Genomic DNA, 25,418 nt, shown 5'->3' with positions numbered 1-25,418 from the left:
GAATGATCTGCAACAGGAGGACATAAGGATATTTATGAAAATATGGAATGTACCAAGGACAATATATCTTCTGTATACTTTGCTACTCTTTTTAGAAGTGATGAACACAACCATACTTAAATGTTGTCTTTAATCAGTTGTCTTTAATATTCCTCTCCGTCAAACTTGTTTCAACCTCAATCATTTTTAACTTTTTTGTTTTTTTTTACTCTTACCCCCTTGTGTGTAGGGGGTAACCCCAGAGCATGATGCTGCCAACACCATGTCTCAATTTTAGTGTTGGTTTATTCAGGTTCATGAGCTATGTTTGTTTTCTACCATTCAAACATTACGTGTAAGCAAGAGATTGAGCTACTGGCTTTTAAGTCATACACATATACATGCGAATAATTTTTTTCTATTCCATGTGATGTTCCTCACATGGCTCTAGCCAAATATGCGCAACATTAACCAATCATAGCTGTAAAAGCTATTTTTACCTCAGGTGTAAATGTCTGCTTGTATCTTAATCCATGGTTACCTAGAGCCTTTTGTTTGCTTGATCATATCACTTATTGTGGACATTAGTAATATGTTGGCATAGGTTTGTGAGTCTGATGTTGTACTGTTTGCATTTTCGGATGATAGCATGAAAGGGTAGAGCTAGCTTGAGATTGTATTTTTCAACTTAACCCTGATTTAAACCTTTCTAGATATACATTTCTAGCATCTTTTCCCTTTTGATAATAACTATTTTTCATATGTTTTTTTTAACATACCTCTGAATAAAGGACTTTTCAGTGTGAGTTGAATTAAAGGGTTAGTACATTTTGGGAATTAAAAAGGGATTCTTATGTGCAAAAATGCCAAAAGACTGAAGTAATATATATTTTTGTTTTACAGTTATGTTCTGCTTAGCATAGGTCTATTACATAATGCCCCAATGGATCCCACCAGATGTTGTTCATGCAAATGTAATAAAATCTGGAGAGGGAATACATAGGCAAGGTACATCAAGATTTTCTTTTAAATCACACAGTTCTCTTCCTTTACTGTTAGTGATAACTTACTGGCTTTACCTTTAAGTAAAAAAAAAAAATTTTAGATGTCGCTAAAACTTTGAATATATGCACTAAATGTAGAACCCTCTGTTTCAATTAAGTTCAAGATAAAAGAGCCTCTTGCCCTTACAGACTGTGTTGGCTGTCATAAAAAACGCATTTATCTTAGAACTCATGAAAATGTGATCAAACACCCGTTTTTCTTGAGCTGTTTGTGACGAGCAGCAGTGACACATGCACTTCAGACTCAGATAAAATAAAGCTGTGCAGGAAAACTATGAGCTGTTAAATGATTTGTGGAAGAGTAAATAAGGTTTTGTCTGCTGCCTTAAACCCAGAGCTTTTGATATCCTGTATTTACAAAAGATGATGTTTTCAATAAAAGATGCAAGCTTTCATTTCTTGCATGGATTTGAATTTGCCTGTGTTTAAAATAGCATTAACATTTCATCAAAAGTAGAGTGAGGAGAAGATCTCATGTAAAATCCTCACCCCACAGACTGAGAGGAGTTAAAGGAATCAGCGGCTGTTTGTAATTGACTGCTTTGAAATGCTAAATGTGAACAAAGGGTTAAACACTAATCGTCTATACATTTAGCTTCTTAAACAGCCAGGGGTACGGATAATTCTGCATTATAGCCTTAAGGCAGCAGCCTTGAAGGAAAAAACATACAATCAATAGATTTTTAAGTACATAAACAAAGATAAAATTTATGCAGTGACGTAAAAACAACTTTCAGAAATCCTACAATACTAACAACATATTCACTTATTTAGGGAAGGGATTTCCCAATTCACCTCCATGTGTTTTTGAAATGATCAGCACTAAAGTCCATGAATTAGTTCAGCTGTTGATACCTGCTATATTGTGCTGTCTTGGAGTTTATGTCAGCTGTATCTCCAGCGTTCTTTTCAGCCATTTTTCAGGCAAACAAATTTTAAAACTTGCTGTCAACAACTGTGGATACCTTTGTGGTTCTAACAAATCTGTCTTTTCCATAAACATGAGGGTTGTTTTCACTCTTTGCAGTGGCATTCACCATGAAATACAGACTGTTGACTGCTGTTGACTTCTGTTAGGCTGTGAGGCTTCCCTAAATACTTGATCTTTTTCAAAGAACAGAAGAACAATGTCTGCATTAAGTTTCATCTCCATTATACTGTAATATGTGAGTAAAACTATCAGTAGTTTACATCAGAACAGAGAGCTAACATGCTACCCTTTGCTTAACTCTTCAGCATGCTACAGTTTCAAAACATCACTTACAGGCAGGAGTTTATTAAGGACTGCAGCTGCATGTATCAAATGATCAATCTGTTAAAACCTAAGAATGACTACAGAGCCTTATCTTGGGATAATGTGCGGCTGAAATTAATGAAAAACATCAGGTCTGCTGTTTGCAGAATGTGTTCGGGCAGTGAGTTAGACGCTGGATTTATGAAAATAAACTACTAATAGCATCTTTTATTTACTGCACTTTGGTGCACTAGTGTCAGCCGTCATTGCACTAACAAATGCGTACTAGAAGATAATTTTTCATCAACTAATTCTTATCCATGCAAATGCACAATCATGGGTCTTCTTGTCCTTCTGAAATATGACCGCTAGTTATATTCTAGTGCTTTATGGAGCTTTTTCAAGATCTAAAGGTGTTTCATTAAATTTGTTTATCTCTCTACTGGTAAAGCAACTCATGTTTTAATGGTGCAACACACATACAACTTATAACCAATCAACCTCTATGCTCACGTGTCACATAAATAGTTTTTGCATTGAAAATTAACTCATATCTATTTTTAGTCACCAAGATGGGTTCCACTTCCTACAATCTATTATTTCCTACAGATAATTTTGGAAATTTCTCAATTTTGTTGAGGTTTCTCTTCAACAAGGTGAGTCTTAGGAGATTATTTTAGCAATAGCACTTTTCTCTAATGTTGAATCTTACTGTTAAAAGGGAATACGACTGAAAAAGCATTGGTGAAAAGCAGCGAAGAATTGCCGTGGATAGAAACTGTAGGTGTGGGCGGCTGGACCCCCGTGTCAGCTGAATTTAACCCATCAAAAAATCTCTTGAGTTTTTCTATTTTAATTAAATGACATATTTACAGAGCAAACAGGGATAATCTATCCATTCTTATGGGCTCAAATGATTATAATTTCTCATTCAACTTCTAAAATCATGGCTCATTCTAACCAATTTCTACCATAATTACTCATAATCTAAATATGCACAAAAATTAGGTTCACATATAATTGCTGAATTGCTGAACAGTAGGTAACCCTATTGTTCATTATGATTATAAAAACTGACTCCACAGAAATTTTAGTTTAGCAGAACTTGATGCAGTAGGGTTAGACTCCTAGTTATTTGAGGTCTTAACAGAAGTTATTTTTGACAAAGCACAAAAGGAAGGGGGGTCAAAACCAGGAGAGCCTCATTAATGAGGAACGATGCCACTGAAAAGGCCAGTCAACCAACACTTCCACTAATAATCGCTGGAACAAAACACAAACACTTCCTTGACTTCTTCATTTCTTTTACTGGCTGTTTAAACTGACTGCCAAAACACCATTAGCATTTGGATGAGGAGGAGTGTGGAGCGTTTTCCACTCACATCTGAGGTATTCTTGGCTGCTCGGTACAGAGCCGCCTGTGACCTCTGGTGTTGTTGACCCTGCGGTGACTGGGAGCTCTCCATGTCTGCTCTACATCTATTGTGGCTATTTTCAAGGCTGAGAAATCCAGTAATGCTGGATAATATATTTTTTTATGTTTTTTTTTTGTTTTTTTTAAAGGTCACTGCGGATTAATAGTTTAGATTTAAGGAATGTCTGCAGTGTTGGATCAGAGTCATCCACGTAGTTGTAAAGCTGCTCGTCAGTAACATTATGCTCCTAATGAATAATAGCAGAGTACTCAAGCAATTTTAAAACCATTTATATATTAATAACACCCTATCATTACCTGTAATGCACTAAAAGCTTTAGTCCTTTTGTTCGTGTCTCTGCTCAGCAATATCTCTCTTCTACCTTAACTTAAAAAATATTTTCCTCCATATCTACTTTTACCTCAGATCATATACAGGTTCAATGCGGTTTTCCCAAAATCTGCTGCCAAGGCAAAGACATGTAGGAGAAAGTTAAACAACTATGCTCCTGTTGCATCTTTCTTTTGAACCACTATTACTTTTTTTCCAAATCAATAATTTTTTTCTTCGTTAGGATTTCATTTACTAACAAATTCAGTTTCTGAATTAACACAAATATCTCTTGTTACTACATGAAGGGCAAAGAGAAACGTGTTTTAAACAAAAAAAAATGCTTCAGATTAGTGTGTTGGGACATATTTAGAAAGAAAACCTTGGTCCACTGCTGAATGATAAACGGATCATTTGATATTTTTGTCAAATATTAGCTTTTATTAAGGTGTATTCTGCTTGCTTTGGGAGAAAAGAGAATACAATATTTATGAGCAAATAACAGCTCAACAAAAGACTAATTATTTTAGCAGTCTTCTTTTACATTGCCAAGTCTTGCTTGGGTTTTTTTTTGCGTGCCATTTTTGAAATTCCCTCTGGATTACTTTTCTTTGGGTAGGAGCTATTTTAAATCCCGGGGTCAGCCAATGATGACAGGGAACATTTCCAAAACAAACCAGATGAGCTCTGTGTGTAATGTTGAAAGAAATCCAGACAAACAATGGTGGCTTTTCGTCTGGGATGTTCTTTCGTCTCTGTCTGCATCACAGACACCAACAGACCACAGGATACGTTTCCTCAGCTTTAGGGCTAAAATCGGTCCAGTTAGTCTGCATGAGTCACAGTCTCCGTATCTTAGAAAACAGACAATGAGCAACAGAGAACAAGAGGAGGCCTGAATAACCAGCAGAACGCTCCGAACCATGATAACGGTGCGGAGCTGGAAGATTAAACTGCTGTTTCACTGTTTTATACACTGTTAAAACAGCAAGTTTTTGTACAGTAATGCTGACAAAATAGCCCAGGGTAAATTCTCTTAACCTTGAGCCCGGTGGGCCTGGTACCGGGCCCAACTGACACCATGTTGATCCAGTTATAGAAATGGCCAAAACCCAGTCACATGATGTTTCATCCACATGCCTTTCAAAATGGGGCTTTAAAATTTCTAAAACATGTCTCAAAATATTTTTTTCACAAATACTTTTTGTTTTATAAATGTGTTAACAAATTAAATGTTAAATAAATATTTAAACATAACTAAATAATTAAATTAAATTAACCAGAAACGGACGGGGCCGCCTTATACAGCTGCATTATGTATCTCTGCTTCTGTCTCCTTGAACCCCAGTCGGCCTCAGAAGATGGTCGTTCACACTGAGCCTGGTTCTGCTGGAGGTTTCTTGCTGATAAAAGAGAGTTTTTCCTCTCCACTGTCGCTACAAGCATGCTTAGTGTGAGGGATTGTATTTGAGTCAATGAGTCGATGCAATCAACTGGTTTTCCTTAGATATAAAACTTTGAATCAATTTGACTGTATGATCTGGTTGAACTGTAAAGTGCCTTGAGATGACTTGTGTTGTGAATTGGCGCTATATTAATAAACTGAATTGAATTGAACTGAATTAAATTAAATTAGATTTAAAATTCCACCTGACTCTGTGGGAGTAATGCAACAGGACGTATTAATTTTTAGCCACACCCCTTAATGGTCAGCATCATTGGATACTAGAGGCTTAAACCTTTCCAATGAGGGGTTGGAGGTAACTGTATGGCCATTTCAGGTGATGCAACCACCATGCATTACATAACCATTGCATAAGCTTGCTCTGTTATCTTATTTTCTATTGAGTTTGGTGATATTATTGTGCATTCAAAGGTAAATTTCAATTTTAAATCTTAGGAGCAAAGGCTTTGTGTTAGGCAGAAGGTTTCCTACAATGTAAATCAGCATATTTGTTTTGCAGTGTTTATTTTGAAAAAAAAAATGTAGAGGCCAAATATGTCATACTAACACAAACATTTGTATTTCCAATTTACATTTTGGGAGCTGTACTTGCTTTAATCCACATATGTAATTACAATCGGAATTTGCTCCTAAAACCCTCAGGGATTAAGGGGTTAAAAGTTTATTGTAATGATAACTTGTCCACAAGGGGCATATCACAGATGTCATATCAGACTTGGTTCTTCTGGAAAATTTATTTACCTCAGTTTAAATCATTCTTTTGTTTATTTTGAGCCATACTTAGACTTACTGTAATATAAAAGGTTTTGGATCATGCACTGACACTTAGCACCATTCGTTGTTTCATGTTTCTTCAAAAGTTACCTTGTTCCATCAGAAGAAATGTAGCACCAGAAGTTGAGTCTTCCACTGCCACTCTTCAGTCCATCCACAGGAAAAATGTAACAAACTGTTTTATCAAGTAGACCAGAAAATTCTGAAGCCTACCCGGCCAATTCCAGTGCAGTGCTTTTATCAGTTATGAACAAATATCCAGCTTTTGTAAGCTTTCTGCAAACTATGGCTTTTGATAAAGATGCTGTTTCTTTGCTATTTCTTAAAAGTTCTGTTTATTAAAACAGCAAAAAGAATGCAAATCCCAAATTCTCTTTCAAGTCAACATCAGATAAAGCTCAAGTATATAAAATAATTGAGAAAATATTAAAATGAAAAATTTAAAAAGTATTCATAATAAATCCGTTTTTAATCCGGTGTCCTACAAAGTTTAAATCTTGCATCTAATTTTCTGTATCGCACGAAAATGAGGGCTTTGTAGATTTGCATCGTTTCAGATTGGCTTCCAAGAGGGCTTCCAAGAACTCCCATTCCCCAGCTGACTTTCAGACCTTGATTGTATAATTAATTCAACTTATTAAACTCCAGTAGCTGTCTCATTATCTGCCTCTCTCTTTCTGCATGCATACATTTATTACCCTGGAAAAAGTACTGATAAAATAATGAACCAATGGTAGGTTCCCAATTTGGGCACAGATATATTTCCCTTGTTAGCTACGATACATTGGAAAACTGGTTTATGTTTGTGACCACAAACCTTCATTTATTTTATCACGATGTTATGTAATTTAATAAACAATTTGCACATAGTTCACATAAAAAAAAATATTATTTTTTCTTTATTTTACAAATAAAGAAATGAAAACATTTCTATTTATGTCTGACATCCCTAAATAAAGCTCCACTACAACTAGTAGCAAAATCAATCTGAGTATAACAACAGCTGTTTCTTTAAGGTCTTAGATTATAGAGAACCTCAGCAAAAAAAGAAAGAGCCAAGAAGCACATGGTAACTGGAGGAGCTGCAGAAGTTAATAGATTAGTTGTAAAGTACAACCATTAGTTATGCATGCCACAAATCAAACTATTATTGATCACTTTGCTGCTTTGTAAAAGTTTGTCACAACTTTATGAGCAGGTCTCTGTCTGCTTCTAAGACAGACTTTAGTGAGGTTTATTTTACATCTGTATTAAAACAAGCCTTGATCAGACTCAAATAGAGAAAGCATTGTTCTCTATGGATTTATCAGTACATACTGTAGTAGTGAAAGTAGTAAATCATATTCGTCTGTTGCTTAGCAACACTGCTGCCAGTACGCGATGGATCTCCTTACACTTGCAAAATGCATATCCAACACCGTCCCAAAACTGAAAGGAAAATTCCCAAAAGTCTTCATTGAACGAGCTGCTCTAGGCATTTCGTGGTTTTGCAGCTGTAATATCAGAACAAATACGTAAATCAGAGGTGCTGAATGCAGAAGCCCTATAGCCCTATAGCAATTTCCTCAGATTCCAGGACTCTGCTCCATCCTGCACTAGAAATTTCAATTTAATGAGAAGAGCAATCTTTGCAAGCATGGGTTTGTTGTAATCCACTCTAGAATGTAAAAATAAACTGAATTGAATTGAAAATAATAATAATAATTTTGTCTTTGGTCCGAAAAAGAAATGAGACCATTGGTCCGAAAAAGAAATGAGACCAAAGGACATTTCTGAATATTTTATTTGAAAAAATATTATAAAAGAGATGGAAATATTAGAAAATATTGTGGTTGTACTGTGTCAAAACATGAACACTTTAGTATGTAACATAGTTTAACTAAGTAGTTAATAGTAAAATTCTTAGTTCAAGGCCTAGGGATACATTTGCAAGGCCTTATAAAGTACTAAAAATATCTGCTGTGATTGGGACTAAAAAGACTCTTTTAAATGTTTAAGGTTGTATATAAATATTTAAAGTCTCTTTGAACTTGCAGTTTTATCAATAATTATAATGAAACCATGAAATAACCATGAAAAAAAGGGAACATAATTGTAATTAGAGAGATTGGGTCCATTAGATGAGATTTACTATAAAATAGATACTAATAACAATAATAAAGGCTTATTTGGAGAAAATTTAGATAAAAAATAAGAGGTGTTATTCTAACTTGTTACTTTGGTTGTGGGAGGATAAGCCAGATTTTCCACTCTGGTATATAGAAGCAAATTAATGAGGGTAAACTTTGAAACACTAAATTGATTTAGGAAGCAGGATTGTTTCCATCACATGATAGGTAGCGATAAAGCAGACCTCCTGCAGTTTAATGTTTGAATACACTTCTTCTTCCTCCTGTAATCTCACAAACCAAATTAGAAACAACAAAAAGACCACCCATGCTGCTATGCAGAAACCCTGTTCAATAGTTAAGCTCATTATACTGCCAAACTGGTCAAAATCTCCTAAACAAACGCTATGGCAACCCTGTTGTTTTTCTCCTATTAGATTTTTTTCTCCCTCAAAGATGGACTATATTAATTTCCTGTGTAATACATTGTGGGAACTAATTATAAGGTGGTACATTCTTCCCCGTGTCTTCTGTGACGTCGCCGTTTCCCCGGCGACATCAATCCTATCGACCAAAACATGCTGTTGCTGCTTCTGCTTTATTTAGAAGATTTGAGCTGGAAAATTCAGTCAGTGTCATGTAAACCAAAAACTATTTCAGTTCATTCCATCTTTCTATGAAATGTTTGTGTTCTAGAGTTATTTCACTGTAAGATCAGCCAATACTCTGGCTCTGCTTCATGGCTACATAATAAAGTGATGGCAGATTAAAAACACAAGGGAAACATCCAAGGTTATTGTTACTGGGTATCTCTAAAATATTCCCTTAATTCATTATCTTTTTATTCTAACTGAATAACTTATTTTTGTGCAGGTTTATCTGTAATTAAAGATTGATAAAATGCATCTTAAATACCGTGGCAAAACATTTATCTTTGGTCATTACTGCTTTAGATTAATATTATGCTGTGTCTTCCGGCACAGTTTGTGCCTAATCTTTTCCTAAAAAAAAACAAACCTAAACTGCTACATTATAAGTGAACCACGGCTTATCCAATGACTTGTGATTGATTTCGAAAGTGTAGTTATTTTATCTACGCAAAATTGCAATGCTTAAAATATGAACAGCTCTAAGCTGTGACTGACATTTGTTGGTTTTGTTTTAAAGATTATTAGCCAGAAATTCAACACCCATAAAGCCCTAATGCTTCTTGTCATTTTGTTTTAAGAATAGGAGTGAGCAACGCCATAGTTATTGTTCCTAGATCTACAAAAAGCAGACCTGGTTAAGAAAAAATATGATAAACAAGATGATATTTGTTTATGGAGACCTGATTTTTTTTGAGAGCAGGTATGTCATCTCTTCCATTAACATATTTTTTTCTCTCTGACACAAACACAGTAATAGATGGCTCGTTATTAATAGGAAGGTTCATGACCAACTTCTAATGAGACAGCCAGCTGGATGAGCTTATTAAATGAAGATGCGTACTGTAGAACGCGCTGTACTCTGGGCAACAGAGCTGTTAGATGGGCAGAGGGTAGAGCAGAATTTCAGGAACAGACATAAGCACTGTTTATTTCCTTAGATAACAGGGTGAATTATATACATATGCAAGTAAACAGCATGAAGAGATAACTGCTGTGTTTGTTTTTTGACCATCTGAGTGTACATTAGACAACCTTTTATTTAGATGACAAAGCAGCAGGTCTGAGAGCGAAACAGTTTGTTGATGCAGCGGTCTACATTCAAGTTAAAGTGTAAATCATTACTTGAAGTGATGGACAGCACTGCTTCCTCCAACAGCACAGTAAATGCACTGGCTATGAGACTGAATATAAATTGTGAAGAAATGCTAGTGGCAAATAATTCAACTTAGTAGATGATTAGCTGCATCGAGAGGAAGACACTACTTTGCAGACATTATATGGATGAGAGAACTGCAAAGTTTCCTGAACTGAGAGCAAATCAGCACATAATTCTAACACTATTTATCAACTGTGCCTCTTACTGTCTCTGTACACATTACAATAATTAGATCCCAGCACTGCCAAGTGTTACAACGAAACTCAGAAGAGCTTTTGAGAGGGACTCTAATGGCATACAAAGTGAATGACAGCTAATTTAGTATAACAGTCAAGAGGAGCATTAATTAGGGGACAGGGCTTATTGCAGTTGATCAGTCCTTGGACACAAGCCCATCATCAGCAGAGGCACATTTGGGCAATTATCATGTGAAAATGGAGTCCCATCTCTAACCTGTACTTCACTTGGAATGCTCTTAGGCTCATTAATTTTACAGTGATTGATGCTTCACATAAACATGGATTAAGACCATGACTGTAGCTAAAGAAAATGCATAAAAATCCTTCTAAAATAATCAAAATGACAATATTTTGTTGCTCAAAAAAGCTTGATCTGATACGTCTTTAAAAAGTTGTAACTTAAAGTGCTTTGGCTTTTTGAGCTTCAAAAGCTGCTTAGATGAAGAAAATATTTCAGAAAAACTTTAAGAAATCAAGCCCTTTGTACGTTTTGACCCCCCCCCCCACACACACACACAAGAAAAAAAAAAAAGAAAAAAAAAAAAAGAAACAGGAACTTTGAGCCCGATGTCTGTGAGATACAGCCAGCGAATCACTGTGTCTAATCTCCAGATAGCCCAAAAAATTCCACAGCGCATTCCTTCATTACACAGCTGACAGATCTGGGTCTAGTGCTGTGTTGTGATGAAAAGTGTGTTAGTTTCACAGGGGTTGCCGCAGTAATTGGTCACTTCACATTCAATTCTTCTGTTTGGCTCCAGTGAGAAGTATGTAAATGAATTTAAAAACTCCCTGAGCTTTTGTTAATTATGAGTTTGGAGGTTTTATTTACATGTTTGTGTTCACAAATTTTAAATTTAATCAGACACCCGGTAGCTGATAGATTGCTGTGATGCTCTTTATTTATATTTTAGTCGGATCTACTTGTGTTGGAAAAGCATGGCTGCTGTAATTTCACCCTTTTGCAGTGATACACTGTTCTCAATGCTCTATCTGCCTTCCTGCATGTTTTACAGTACATGTTCTGCTTCACTAACATCAGACTCTTTACACAAACCAATCAAACGCTCACTTCTTTGCAAACAAGAGCTGCTGCACTGTGAACCTCAGCCGAACAACGCAGAAAGCTGTGTACATATAAAATGGATAAATCTGCTGTACAAAAATATGTTAAACACTGCTGATTTTGACTGAAAATGTGAGTGGGTCTAAAAAGGTGGGGATTCCTTTTCTCAGACAAAGGATTCCGCTGAAGCGGAAATAAAAAGATGGGGGAAATCTTTAAGAAATTCCTTTCTCCCCTAGAGGGGAAAGACTGTCAGTAAGGGGGTGGAGGGAGTGTGGGGAGGGTATGTGGAAGCAACTGACCTGGATGTCCCAGTTTTATGTGTTTGGAAAGCTGGCTGAATGTAGGGGTGGTTAGACTTGCCCATGTGACGGGTTGTTTAGGGGGAGTGATTGCCTGGGATAGGCCGTCACTTGGGGTGGTGCTGCTCTGGGATTTGCTCTGGTCGGGGGGCATTCAGGTGAGGCTCGGATTATAGCCACTTCTCCTCCATATTGAATGGAGTCAGCTCGAGTGGCTTGGATGTCGTTATTGGATACCCCCTGGTCACCTCACTTGGGAGGTGCTCCAGGCACATGCCACCAGATGGATAGCCATGGTGCAACACAGCATACCACATGTATGAGGAATGTAAGGATATTTTTATTGTCTTCCCCTGTCTGTGTCTCTGTTAAGTGATTGTATATGTCCGTATGGATGTAAGAGTGGGATTGTGTGAATGTCTTGTCTTTGTCTGCTTGTCAGGTTAAGTGCTTACCTCCCCACACCTACTTGAACATCACATGCATCTAATATGAGCAGGGTCTGTCTCATTCCCCTTCTTATGCTCCCCACCGTTGAGAGGTGCCTATGTCTGCAGATGTGCTAGTGGTTTTCTAGGTGCAGGGATAGCGTACTTCAGTGGGTGCTGTCTCATTCTTGGTGGCTGGCAACCCGGCCCAAGACCTTCTGGCCCTGTGTAGTCCCCACTAAAGGGTGGTGCACCCCAGGCTTGGAACACTGTACACTCATCTGGGTCCACCTAGGGCCTGACCATCTGCTGGCGGACGTCAGAACTATGGCCTCTGGCGTCGGGTCCCTCAGGGACTGGGCCTACTTAGGGTTTGGCAACTCGGAGGTCGGGCTCCGGGTGCTATTGTCTGCCCCTCTCTGGTGGGTGTGGCCCCCCCTATGTCTACCCTCCTTGAGTCCCAGTGATCTGATGCCTTTGGGAAATCTAGGTGTGGTGTCTTCACTTTATCGATCCAGGGCCTTGTAGGGCGAGTCTGGGGCCACCTAAACCTGCTATTAAGCATATTTTCCTTCGGAAGAAGCTTTGTAAATCCTTTATACACAAGCATGTCTACACATGCATACCATGCCAGTTTGGTTCCATGTGTTCATGGATACACACAAATACTAAACACTGAGCTTGAATATCATTGTGTAAACACTATAGGTTTTGCCTTCCACACACATATATATCTAAGGGATACCTAATATTTACTTTGGTTGTTGGTTGTTTTCTTTTAGCTGTTATGATTTCTATTTTTTGCCCCTCTTGTCTCATACAGGTGTGGAAGCAGACTTCTGGAGTTACTGTATATCTTTTGTGTTGTCTATTTTTTCTCTCTGTCTCTCTTTTCATGTTCTCTTTCCTGTCTCTATCTCTTTTTCTTTCAATTTTCGATTTTACTCCCTAAATAATTTTCAGTAAATATTCACATACAAATTACCAAACTGAATCTTATGGCAACAGTCACAATAGTCTGCTTGTGAAAGCAAATCTGTTGGGTTATCATCTCTGGGACATTGATTTGCAGAGCTATATTGGCAAAACAGGACACACACACACACACATAAAAGGAAGAAATTCCCCTCTAACAAGGCTCCTGGGACCCCAGCTGCCTGTGTTTCTCCAGCAGGAGGATCTTTAATGATCAAAGATGTGTTTAAAGACTCAAGCACAAATGCTCCACCAATGCTCCACCAACAATTTCTACACATTATGTCCATGCATTGGTTTGGTCATGTGCAGCTATCAGTCAATGATTTCAGGACTGCAAAGGGAGAAAAATAAGCAGCTGCTGCTAGAGGTTTGGGTCCTCTGAGGTGTTTTCCTACATATTTGTTTATCCACTCAAGCTCAACTAGACAAGAATATTTTTTCCATTATGTAATCATTTAATCAACGTGCATGGATATAAGTCACATGAAAAAGTTTTTATTGGTTTAGAATGAAAGAAAAAAAAAGGACTGAGGAAAACTGAACAAGGAGGACTTCATACTGTAGGTCTCTTAGCTCAAACATTTGAGAGCTCACTCTAATGGTGATGAACAGCTGTGACTGAGTGTGTTTAACAGCTCTGATCACATGGTGATATTTTTATTACATGAGACAGTGCTATGTTTACCATCAGGCAGCCCACTGATATCTGGTTCCATATCATGCTGCTACTTTTATTGTTGTCCTTCCATGGTGTTTTTGAGAGAGGAGTTACTGTAAAGATGAATTTCAAGAAAATTAGCATGAATACGATTATTGAAATTGTAATAACTGTGGAATTTCAATGAGTAATGCTAACATCTTCAAATGAGTGAGACTTCTTGGAGGAAGTTACATGATAATAGGCTTTGTTAAACTTTTCTTTACTCCCTGTAGTGACCATATATTTTTTTATCTGCTCTTTTTCTGTTGCCTGAAACATGATTTTTTTATTTATTTATATTGTTCTAGTCACCAGCTAATTTCTTCATGCATCACAACCCCTTTTCTGTAACACAAGTATTTATAGCCTCGTAAACTAAATACATGAGTAACGGTTGGATTTAGGTATATAAGATCCTAAAAGCATGTCTGCAGGGAAGGTACTGTAGGAGGACCTAACCAAGAAAACCACTTAACCCACTCCTTAATTAAATCCGGAGGATTTCCACTTTGACAGCAAAGCTGTGTAAAAGTAGAATTAGGATGAGCCGCTTTTGAACCAAACTTGTTCAGATGTAAAATCACCTGCTGCAAACAAGAAATTAAGACAAAGAGACATTTGTTACATGGGCTTCCTAATATTTGATCATGTATTTGTTGCACTCTCCATGCAGCTTCACTGTGCTACCACCATGCTTCACTATAAGTATAGTGCTCATTTAAGCCTTTTCCATATTCTTCTTCCTCCTCCAGAACCATATAAAGTTCCAGTTCTGATTTGATCCACTATTCATCATAGCAGATAAATTAAACGTTTGTGAAACTTCTTAACTTATCTTTCTTGCATTTTGGGTTGAGTGTTTTTTTTTAATCTTCTTGGAGGTTGAGGCATGTTCAGCTCTTAGTAACTGTATCACTGTGGAAACTAAGACTTCAGTGGCTGCTGCTGTCATAATCTGCAACAAGCAGGAGAAAAAGGTTGTGGGTTTTTTTTCCAAAAAAACTAATTTTAAGTTCAGGTAATTAGGTAAGAAAACGTAGACTTAGAAAACTTTTATTGTTATTTTGTATACAGAGAGTGTATACAAAACAAAATTTCATTTTGTACAGCTCTTCAGGCAGTAAATGAACATTTCCATCCCATACAGTGCAACAGTGATCAAATGTAAACAGTGTGGGAGAAATAACTGGTGCAAAAAAACCCTGCAAGTTCAGAGCATTAATGTATATAATGAAAATATGCAGTATTTTTTGGTTTGTATTAACAATTTGATTCAGAGTTTGTGTATCAAGAGTTTTTTCAACAGTTCACCAGTCTGATGGCAGTGTGGAAAAAGCTGATGCAGAATCTGCTGGACCTGCATTGAATGCTGGGAAGTCTCTTCCCAGAGGGCAGCAGTGAGAACAATCCATGGCGGGGGCTTAAGGGGTCATTGATGATGTCACAGGCTCGGAACACGCCGCACTGTGATGAAATGTCTTTTATGGAGGGAAGGGGAGCCCCAATGATCCCCTCGAAGTTCTCGGCAAAACGGCATTTCCCTTTAAGGCACACATCCTCTATTTACATGTGCCCTTCTTTTTGTTGGCAACAAATATAGCAGATATACGAGTAATAACATTCCTTATTCTGCTATGAGAACCAGGATGGTGGTATAGTGTTCAAATGGGGTGGGTCTTATCTGCTAGTCTTTAAATATTTTACATGCAAGCAAATAGGAAGGATTCCCTGATATGATGAAGAAGCCTCAGTATTTTATCTCTAAGCATTACATGCACTCAGAGTTTTAAAGAAATAGCTAAAAAAAAGTTCAAAAAAAGACATTAGAGGCTGGTGATGTAACGGCAAACGGGATATGGGCCTCAATCACAGTATTTTTTAGCAGAGGTGGCCTTATGTACTCATGTTGCTGCCTTTCTTCATAAGTAGTTTTTCTCTTGCTGGCAGCTGCCATTCCTCTGTCAATAATTCAGTAGTCAACTTTTGCAGTGCTCTCTGTGAAACTCATGCTGAGATGAATTTCAAAATTCTCTACGTGAACTTGCAGCTAAAGCTGTGAATAGTTTAGAGGTGACTTTTGTGGGCTGTTTTTTTTAAGCAGCAACATTCTTCCAGGTATTAATATTAATAAAGGTTCAAATTGGATTTATTGCAGGTATATTTACTTTGGTGTTGACACATGCAAATTATTTATATGTTCATTGACAAAATTTTGGAATTAGCTTTAACAAATGATGTGGCTAAAAACTGTTGATATGCAATTTCTTCTAGTAACTGGAATGAATTTACCCTTTTACAGAAAGGTGCATGCCTAAGCAGGTCCTACCCCCATCTCATTATTCTCACTTATATTCAATGGAGAGACGACTTCGACAAAGCTTCAAATGTTAACCAAAATAAAACAGTAGAAAATAAATGCATACATTCCCAAAATACCTAATTTATAAGCAACATGCTCCTCAGCAGTTTAATAATCAAAACCCTGACACTGTGCTGAAGGAGCAGATTCTTTGTGATTTATTAAACATTTGATGCAAACATCACCTTTTTCTTATAATACTCTCCTTTTACTGCATTGCCAGCATTTTTCCATGTTTAAACCAAGTAAAATAGAACTGTGCACTCATGGATGTTAAGCTGTTTTCATCTCTACTCTCTCTGTCATAAAAAGAGAAAAATTAAAGTGTAAATTTAAGATATATTGCTGCCATAACTGTTCCTCTTAAAGTTGTTTATGCTCATATTTATTTTTTCTATGTACTAAATATTTTATACTATAGGCGTACCAGATTTATAAGCATTAAGTCCTGTTAAATGTAAATCTAATAGAGAAATAAAACTGATGTTTTTGAGGCCTAATGGGGTGAATTCCTAATGGAAGTAATAAATACAGGGGCCAGCAAAGGTAAACCGCTCTAACTTTAATACATGTTATATTACAATCAAGAACATTGATATAAAAGATTTACACACACACACTTACACAATTTACTCTATATATATAAAATATGTACTTTGAAGCATGCACCTCTAATCTGGTTGTCAAGTCTAAATGATATCCAAAAGTAAAATTGTCCACTATCTTTGAGATAGAAGTTGTTTGTTTGAGACAAATTGCATCCAGTGTGTTACATTTTATTGCAAATTTTTTTAACCATTTCTGAAGAATGGCAAAAAAAAATTATTCTGTTTGTTGTTTTCCATGTAGGGACACTGCAAAAATGTAACACAAGTGGCAGTTGTCAGATGGGCTAAAAATGCACAAAAAATATATGCATGGTGCAAAAGTAAAACACATCATCCAGATTCAATACATATTTTTGGTAAAACATGGTAGTGGTAGTGGTGGCATCACTTTGTGGGACATATTGGTACTGTTCAAAAAAAATGGCTGGAGATAACTAAAGGCTATGTTGGCAGGGGTGGAGCTAGATGGGTGGCCAATGATTGACCGCCTAAATAAACACCAAACTTTGCAAATAGTTTTTGCTCAGATGTTTTCTACAGACTTTGCAGTTATTAACTTTGACTCCAAAAAGTACCAGAAATGTTTACGTTTGTTTCAATCAATCAATCAGTCAATTTCTTTATTGTAAACTACAATTTACTTTGTCATTGAGATTTCAGTTTCAGTACAAACCGACCCAGGGCCCCAGCCCATAGGTGGTTCCCTATAGTGCTGAAAGATAGGAGCGATATTGGGGAGGAAGAGGAAAAAAAAAAACATATTCCACACTTTATCCTTAACAGGATACAGTTTGAGATATCAAAAAAACTTCAGCACAAGAAAAGCACCTGTAACACGAGACAGACATTTTCAGCAGAGGGTCGCATTGGATGATATGGAGGCGCTTGTTTATCTATGCTCTGTATTTTGGAGGAATCATATACTTTTTCAGCACTTTTAACTGAAATCATTTTAAATCCCAATGGAATACAGTCACATCTTCAGGGGTTAGGATGTGGCAAAATATGAAGAAGTTCAAGGAATTTTAATACTTTAGCAAAAGGCCACACAGAGTTTTCTCTGTGAATGCTGTTCTTTATTGGTACCTCTTGTGAGTGAGATTTGGCTCTTTCAATTTTTCTGGATCTATTTTATTGTATTTTGGATCCACTGTTCTGCAGGTGCAGGGTGCAGCCTTCGGCAGAGGGTTGTTGTAATGGTGTTCCCAAAAGAATGCTGAGGAGGTAGGAGGAATGTGTCAAAATGATATCCGGATGTCAGAATATAGATGATTCACTGCAGCAACCTGCTGAAATAATCAGCTGTCAGTTTGTTTTCTTTGTGCCTCAAAGATTATTTGAAGTTGGTTGAATTTATAAGCATGACTTACCAGCAAACCTGAAACCCAGTTTAACCACTGCCCAAATTCTTATCTCAATTAAGCTAAATGCGTTTTTTTTTTCTGTTTTGCAACTTATTTCTAGATGGACAAATTTAGGAAGGCATCAGCAGTGTTTCCTGCCAGACAAGCTGTCCTCCCAGTTAGGTAGAACGCCCAGAAACCGAAATCAAATATCTTAATCTTTTGTCTCCTTGCTTGTCTTGTTCCCTTCAGGAGTCCTGTCTCCCAGTAGCAGCCATGTGAAAGGAGCTGTCAGCATGCAGAGGATGCCCACTTCCAGCTAAAACAGAACAGTCCTCCCCCTCTTCTTCTCCCCACCCGCTCCCTCCCTCCTTCCCACATGAGGGCACGAAGATGACTATCACCAGCCGGCAGTCCTTTAACATCCTGACGGTCATCTTCCTACTGCTGACCACTGCAGGTATGTGAAAGCTAGGATGGTGCTCTGGATCTGGCTGAATCTGCCAGATGTAAAAGTTCTGATTTATCTCATTAGAGGGGTTTATAGACATCCCTGTGGAAGTTCCAGGTCATATCTATTGGTGTATCCTGATAATTGCATCTCTTGTAAGGTAAAGATTCTAAAAATGCATATATCTTATAGGATGTAGCCGGGTTTTGAATTTACACTGTGATTAAATCCTATAAAATAACCAAAAAGCTTACTTATTTATCTGCTACTAACTTCAATGGTGGTTTTGAGTTCTAAATTGAACAGAATAAGTAATTGTTAATATATTAACACTATGGTCAGAGTTGAGGGCAAAGTTTTGAACTAAACTGTAAAGAAAAACTGAAAGGGAGCTCAGCTCATCCTGAGATCATTTAATGATTCTCTGTTGAATAAAACATTTACCTTGTTTCTTTAAGGGGTACATTGATTTTATTGTTTGTGGTCATAAGATAAAACAAAACAAACAGAAAGGATTCAATTGCTTTCTATTACACATCTCCAAAAACATCTTAAAAAATGTGTCAGGGTTTATTTTTTTGATCACTCATTTGAGGAATTAAAATATATCAAGTATTTATTTCTTGTAATTCTGTTGCACATGGTTCAATGAAAGCCACAATTTAGTGTCTCGGAAAATGTGATTATCAAAAAAGAAAAGAATATAAAAGTAAGATTTCAGAAATCCATAGTGTCACACTATTAGCTAACACCTGCAAAGTTTTCCTATGGTCTTTCACTTATGATTTGAAAGACGTCTGGAATACGTATTGGATGGGATTATCCAAAAAGATCCATAGTGGTTCATAGAGAGCTGCTTTCAAGAAAATTAATTAAAAATTTTCTGGGAGGAAAAAGTGTCTCGAGAAAAGGTGCAACATTTACAGAGATAACTGCAGCATTGGGAGGATTTTTAGAAACTAACACAAAAAATGTGGGGCTTCATGGGGAGTAGTTAAGGCTGGAGTCACTACAACTCACCAGAAAATAATATCCACGACTAGAGAAAAGAACAAATGAGGCTAAATAAAAAAAGATAATATTTTTTTAAATTAAAATTTACAGTTTGGGTTTAATTTCGAAAAAAGTCTGAAGGGAAAGTTGAGAGGCAGATGTTGCGTGAAGAGCAGACGGGAATTAGTGTGGGTGATGATCTGGGGTGTCTAGTCATCTGCGTATATTGCTCCACAGGAAGTTTTAGAGCTTTTCATGCTTCCATCTCGTGACAAACATTATGGTGATCCTACATAGTCAAAGAGGCCAACTGGTGATTCAGTGACCATGGTCTTACTGTGCTTGATGAACAACAAACTGCCCTGAACCCCGCAGACATTATGCATTATGCATCATCAGTGCCACACCCTGATAGCTAAGTCAAAAGAGATCCTTTCAGCTTCTGATTGTTCTTCAGTACTCCTGTGTAAATCTGACTTTCTAATAACAGTTTAAAGGGAAAAACAAAAGAACTCATGCCAGATTCTGTCTAATACTAGCTATTTTTCATATGGAGCCATTAAGTTCAGAATAATTAAGTGGTGAACTCTGATAATCAGTTGGTTTAAACTCTGGCAGCATGCCTCCAATCAGCTGCTGAACAGACATGCTGTTAATAGCTTGTCAACTGTAGTTAAAGTGTAACTTCAAGTAATGATATCTTACAAAGTAACATCTTCATACAAATCAGTGTGTTGATAATCAAGATGGAAACAAGTACTTAAAAAAAACTGTCAAAAACAATTGAAAATATCATCTTTGTGGCTTTTGCGGGGGCGACAGTGGCGTCGGATGTAGGAGTTTGTCCTGAAATCGAAGGATTGACGGTTCAAGGCTCCTACTTTCAGTGTCGTTGTGTCCTTGGGCAAGACACTTCACCTGCATTGTCTACTATTGTTGGTGAGAGGGCCCGATGGCGCCAGTGTACGACAGCCTCGCTTCTGTCAGTGAGCCCCAGGGCAGCTGTGGCTACAATGTAGCTTGCCACCATCAGTGTGTGTGTGAATGGGTGAATGACTTAATGTAGTGTAAAGCGCTTTGGTCAAGTCCCCTGACTTGAAAAAGCGCTACATAAGTAGAGGCCATTTACTATTTGCTTAAAACCCTCTCAGAAATATAGAAGGTGGTATGGAGTAGGGTTTGCCTCAAGGAGGAGAAATGGAAAAAAAAAAACCCCACCAGGCTTGAAATTGAACCAAGGACTGTCTTGCTGCAAGGCAACAGTGCTACAACCTTTTTAGTAAAATATCCATTTACATTTAACCCAGTTAAACAATTATTTCTGATAGTGTTTAAGATATACAAACTGATTTTTATACAAACTGATTTTATTTGGTTCACTTTGGTGTTTAAATAGAATAGATTATAAACTTTAATGCTACAGAAAAACAACAACAAACTTAGGATTAGACTGCAGCAATAAATGGTAAAATAAAGAACACCTGGCTGTAATTTTAACCTGCTTTCCAACTATCAGTTCAAAAATGGAAAGTTGTAAACAAACTGCATTGGGAGAACCAACCTGTTAACTAATTCTAAAGACGCGTTAATGAAATAAATAGAGGGCTGGATGTTATAGCATCCGTACTTTTTAGAGGGTAGCTGTTTTTCATTTAAGAAATAAAAGACTTGACCTGAATTTTACAGTTCACCTTCTGATGCTGACTACCACTGATTTTCTCACAGCCAGATCTTTGAAACAACGCACTGCAGAATTTCCTACCCCTTCAACATGCTATTCACCAGCTGTTTCCCTTTGCTGCTTAATTCTAAACTCTCTGCTTTTAAAGCTGCATTTGAAGAGAGGCTTGCTGGATACAATGAACATCATTACCATCTTAGAGAGCCCTCTTTGCAATACTGATCGGTCTCTGTCTGAGATCACTGAAAGACTTCTATCTAAGCAGACCTTGAAACTAAATCAGAGCAATAACTATTTCATTAACAACGGCGCCAGATTTTTAGGCTTAGCTGATAAAAGGCATTTCCGCAGACAAAGAGGAGTTACTTACAGCTAAAGTGATACGAGTCATCCTTTTGTTCATGCGTTGACTTATAAATATGAGGCGCTGACAAACATAGAGTTAAAGTGCGGCAAATCATTTTAGCATATCAACCAGTAAGTTGCATCATCTAAAATCCAGAATGGTGTCCAAAACACATGAGCTTACACAAAAATGAACACGTATTAAATATTTTCACATCTGCATGAAAAAGTTTCAGAAACATTTCAAGTAAAAGCAGGCTACATAACAATACTGTTAACTTCATGCATCTCTCTTTAAACCTACCAAGACATTGCCATCCACTGAAAAAAACAGGCCATGCTAGTTTTAATAAGAGCTACTGGTTAGAAGTCCATGGTAACTTCAGTGTAGCAGCGGAGTCTGACCTTTGAGAATGAGGGGCAAGAACACAGCCACATACTGTAGTTTGGGATGTTGGGGAAAAAGCAAAGTTAGAAGAGGTTTCTGTGGTTGGATGAAACCAAACTTTAACTTTTTGATTTACATTAAAAAACATCACATAGAAATGAAGCCTAAAGTTGCACATAATTCACTACTAAGAGCATATAGTGAGGAATGATGTGGCTGGTAGAACATGGTGGTGGCTATAGCATGCTGTGTTGACAGCATTTCAGGAGCAGAGATGGGGGAAACTGGAAAATACGGTAAGTTTAAGACATAGAAGTGGTGCTACTTTCACCAAGACCTCAAGAACCCTAATCAAAAAGGCAGAGATAAAATAGCCGTTTCTAGTTGCTGTCAAAGTAAATCTAATTGCATTTCAGTTATTTGGAAAAGAGGAAGAATCAAACATCTTAGTGTAGTTGTGCAAACCTACACCAAAAGACGGTCTGTAATTGCAGTAAAATGTCAAAACTTACTCAGTGGTTTTAATACAGAAAATCTGAATTTTATTCCCTAAAAGATAATTGGAAAGCATGTACTTTTTACTTCTCTCTACTTTCTGTTAGGTTGTGAGAAAATAATAACTAGATGTATTGAAGTTTCTGTCTGTAACATGAAAGAATGTGAAACACTTCAAGAGCAGTTTAACTCTAGCAAGGTATGTTGATATTCCCTAACCACTATCCTAAGCTCCTATAAGGTCTGAGTTATTCTGTGTTAGCTCTACTTTTTCTTTTGATTTTAACAAAGAAAAAAGTTGAAGAGATACAGCCGAAGACCATTTTATAGAACACACACACACACACACACACACACACACACACACACACACACACACACACACACACACACACACACACACACACACACACACACACCCACAGAGCCAGCATCAGCTGCTTAAGTTTTCTTTATGGGTGTGCAGAAGTTTTACGGGTAGGAGAGCAAGTGCTTGAGCTCATTAAGGGTACGGATTAGATGTCCTCTGTGCTGTTTTCATACCATAACAACTGTCTCACTTGAAACTGCAAAAATACTTATTATTGGCAATAAAAATGAAACAACGATATGGAACTAAATGTTGACTAAAAGAAAAGCACAGAGGATGTTTTCATGTTAATTAACCAAATAATTTCTTTTACAGTTTTCTCATGGTAATGAATGGAGTCTGGGACTGTTTTGAAGCACATTCCAAAGATTTCAATGTCAACAAGAAGGTTAATTCCTGCAAAATGTCCCTGCAAAAGTTTAATTGTTTTAAATTTCACATAAAGAAGAAAGAATGTAGTTTTTTGTTTCTCCCTCTGAAGTTGTAGAAAGTCTACAAGAGAGTCATTTCTGAATTCAAATAAGCAAAATTACCATTTTCTCAGTGCAGCTTTCCTTTTTTTTAACATTGATCTTATTCTCCTCATTTTGTATTTTTAGATTACATAAACAAGAAAGAGGTAGGCTGGTGAATATTTTAGACTTTAGTCTTTCCGTCCTCTATGACAGACATCATCCAGGAATTTGATTGTATTTTTTTCAAAGTACCTTTGGGTTACATGTTTAAGAACTGTACATGGTTTTTTCATGCAAGGCTCCTCTCTGCTTAATTTTGCAAGAAAACTCTTATTGTTTTTTGTTCTTCATCCTGCATCCTTATTATTACATGGATTCCTCCATTTCCTCCCTGTCCAGGAGCTTCCAAAGCAAACATACCAACAAAAAAGAACAACATTAAGCATTCACAGGTCCACCAGTAAAGCAGCTGCAAGCTGAAAGGCCTTCAGCTTTCGTGTACGAGTGGTATTCCATCAATAAATCTAATAAGGGGGTGTTCAGAGCTGGGAGATAAACACAATTTCTGCCTTAAATGTCATGAGTTACATTTGTTTTGAGTAGATGGATCTTTGCCAACTGAAAACAGTAACAATGGTTTCTTGTGTTTTCTCTCAATGCTGCAGCTCTTTCAGCTCATGACCGAGTGTGTGAACCCTACTCTGACCATAAAGGGAGATACCACTATGGATTTCACTGCCCGCGCCTCACAGACAACAAGACCTACATGTACTGCTGTCATCACAACAACACGGCCTTCAAATACTGCTGCAACGACACCGAGTTCCAGCTGGTCATGCAGGTCAACCTTACCACCACTTCTAAAGGTTTTGCACACAAGTAAGTAAATATTTAACTCCCTGTTTGCAGTTTGTAATAATGAATGTTTATATTTATATTATGGACATAGTGAGTGCAAAGTAAACCCGGAGAGTAGTCTAAACACAGTGCAGTGCAACATTATTTACTGCAGATGGAGAATCAGAATCAGTTTTATTATTGTCTCACGGATATGATATATGCCCAGCTCCACAAAGGGCTTATAAGACACCACTGTTTAAACAGATAATGTTTTCCAGATATCAGTAGAGACAACAGAATTAATATCTTTCCAAATAAACAATTCAACTGTTTCTTCCAGGCTTTACAAATGGATGTGACCAACCTGCACACATTAAAATTAAAGAGCCATTTCATCTTGTCATAGTCACTACTCCAAAACCACTCCTGTTTGTGTAAGCATACATTCATCAACACAAGTCAAAATTTATCATACAGAGGACAATACAAAATAAAATGTACTTCATTTTTCTACATCTTCTACTGCAAGTCACACAACTTACAGAGTCAATCTTCTTCTAAGATCTGGTTAAATCTTCCAGTTTCTAAAGCCAAATGGAAGATTTGGCTTTAAAACTATTTTGATATTGAAATTTGCAACATAATTCAGTTTTAGGAGTATTTTATATGTGGATGTATTTTCTCGACTTTGGTTTACATATTAAGTCAATTTGCCTCTTACTTTCAAAGTAGAAAGTTCTCAAGTTGGTAACACTGTATGTTTAATATTTCTGAAAATCCTACAAAGGTTGAGCATGCCAAAACTCTGCAGCCCAAGGTGAGTTTAACTGAGTTAGATTGAAAACTGTCTTAGCAGTTCTGTTCCAATCTGAAGACATATTGATCAAACGATTCCACAAGTTGACTATTTCACATAGGTTTTGTAATTAACTAGGAACCCAGCCTGTAATCCTCTACTGCCAAAGATAAAGTATACTTATGAATTTCAAAAAGCAAGAACTTCAAGTAAAGAATGAATAGGTCTGTTTTGCACTTTATTCAGAAATTAACTTTGTCCAACCTTCCAAACACCAGCCGTATTATTCAGAAAGGCTTCAGCTGAGAACAGGTTTTACATCCATGATTTTAACATTCTTTAAACACAGTTATCAAAGAACTCAAAACTCTGCTCCACTAAATTCCATCCATCTTCTTCCGCTTAA

General features: G+C 37.0%; 1 protein-coding gene across 3 annotated transcripts in view; it reads left to right on the top strand.

The window, feature by feature from the left end:
* The window catches only part of shisal1b (shisa like 1b), a 56,454-nt gene that overhangs the window by 6,008 nt on the left and 25,028 nt on the right, over positions 1 to 25,418 (top strand). For all 3 annotated transcript variants that reach the window (XM_038280447.1, XM_038280445.1, XM_038280446.1), the window contains 2 exons: positions 18,451 to 18,658; positions 24,042 to 24,255. In XM_038280447.1, coding sequence (XP_038136375.1) covers positions 18,592 to 18,658; positions 24,042 to 24,255 — 281 coding nt within the window. In that variant the 5' untranslated portion in view covers positions 18,451 to 18,591. The remainder of the gene's footprint in view (positions 1 to 18,450; positions 18,659 to 24,041; positions 24,256 to 25,418) is intronic.

This window comes from Cyprinodon tularosa, unplaced genomic scaffold (genome assembly GCF_016077235.1).
Source record: "Cyprinodon tularosa strain WSP-4 unplaced genomic scaffold, ASM1607723v1 ctg16, whole genome shotgun sequence".
Classification (NCBI taxonomy): domain Eukaryota; kingdom Metazoa; phylum Chordata; class Actinopteri; order Cyprinodontiformes; family Cyprinodontidae; genus Cyprinodon; species Cyprinodon tularosa.
Note: the sequence above shows the minus strand (reverse complement) of the source record. Positions and strands in the feature narration are given on the sequence as shown.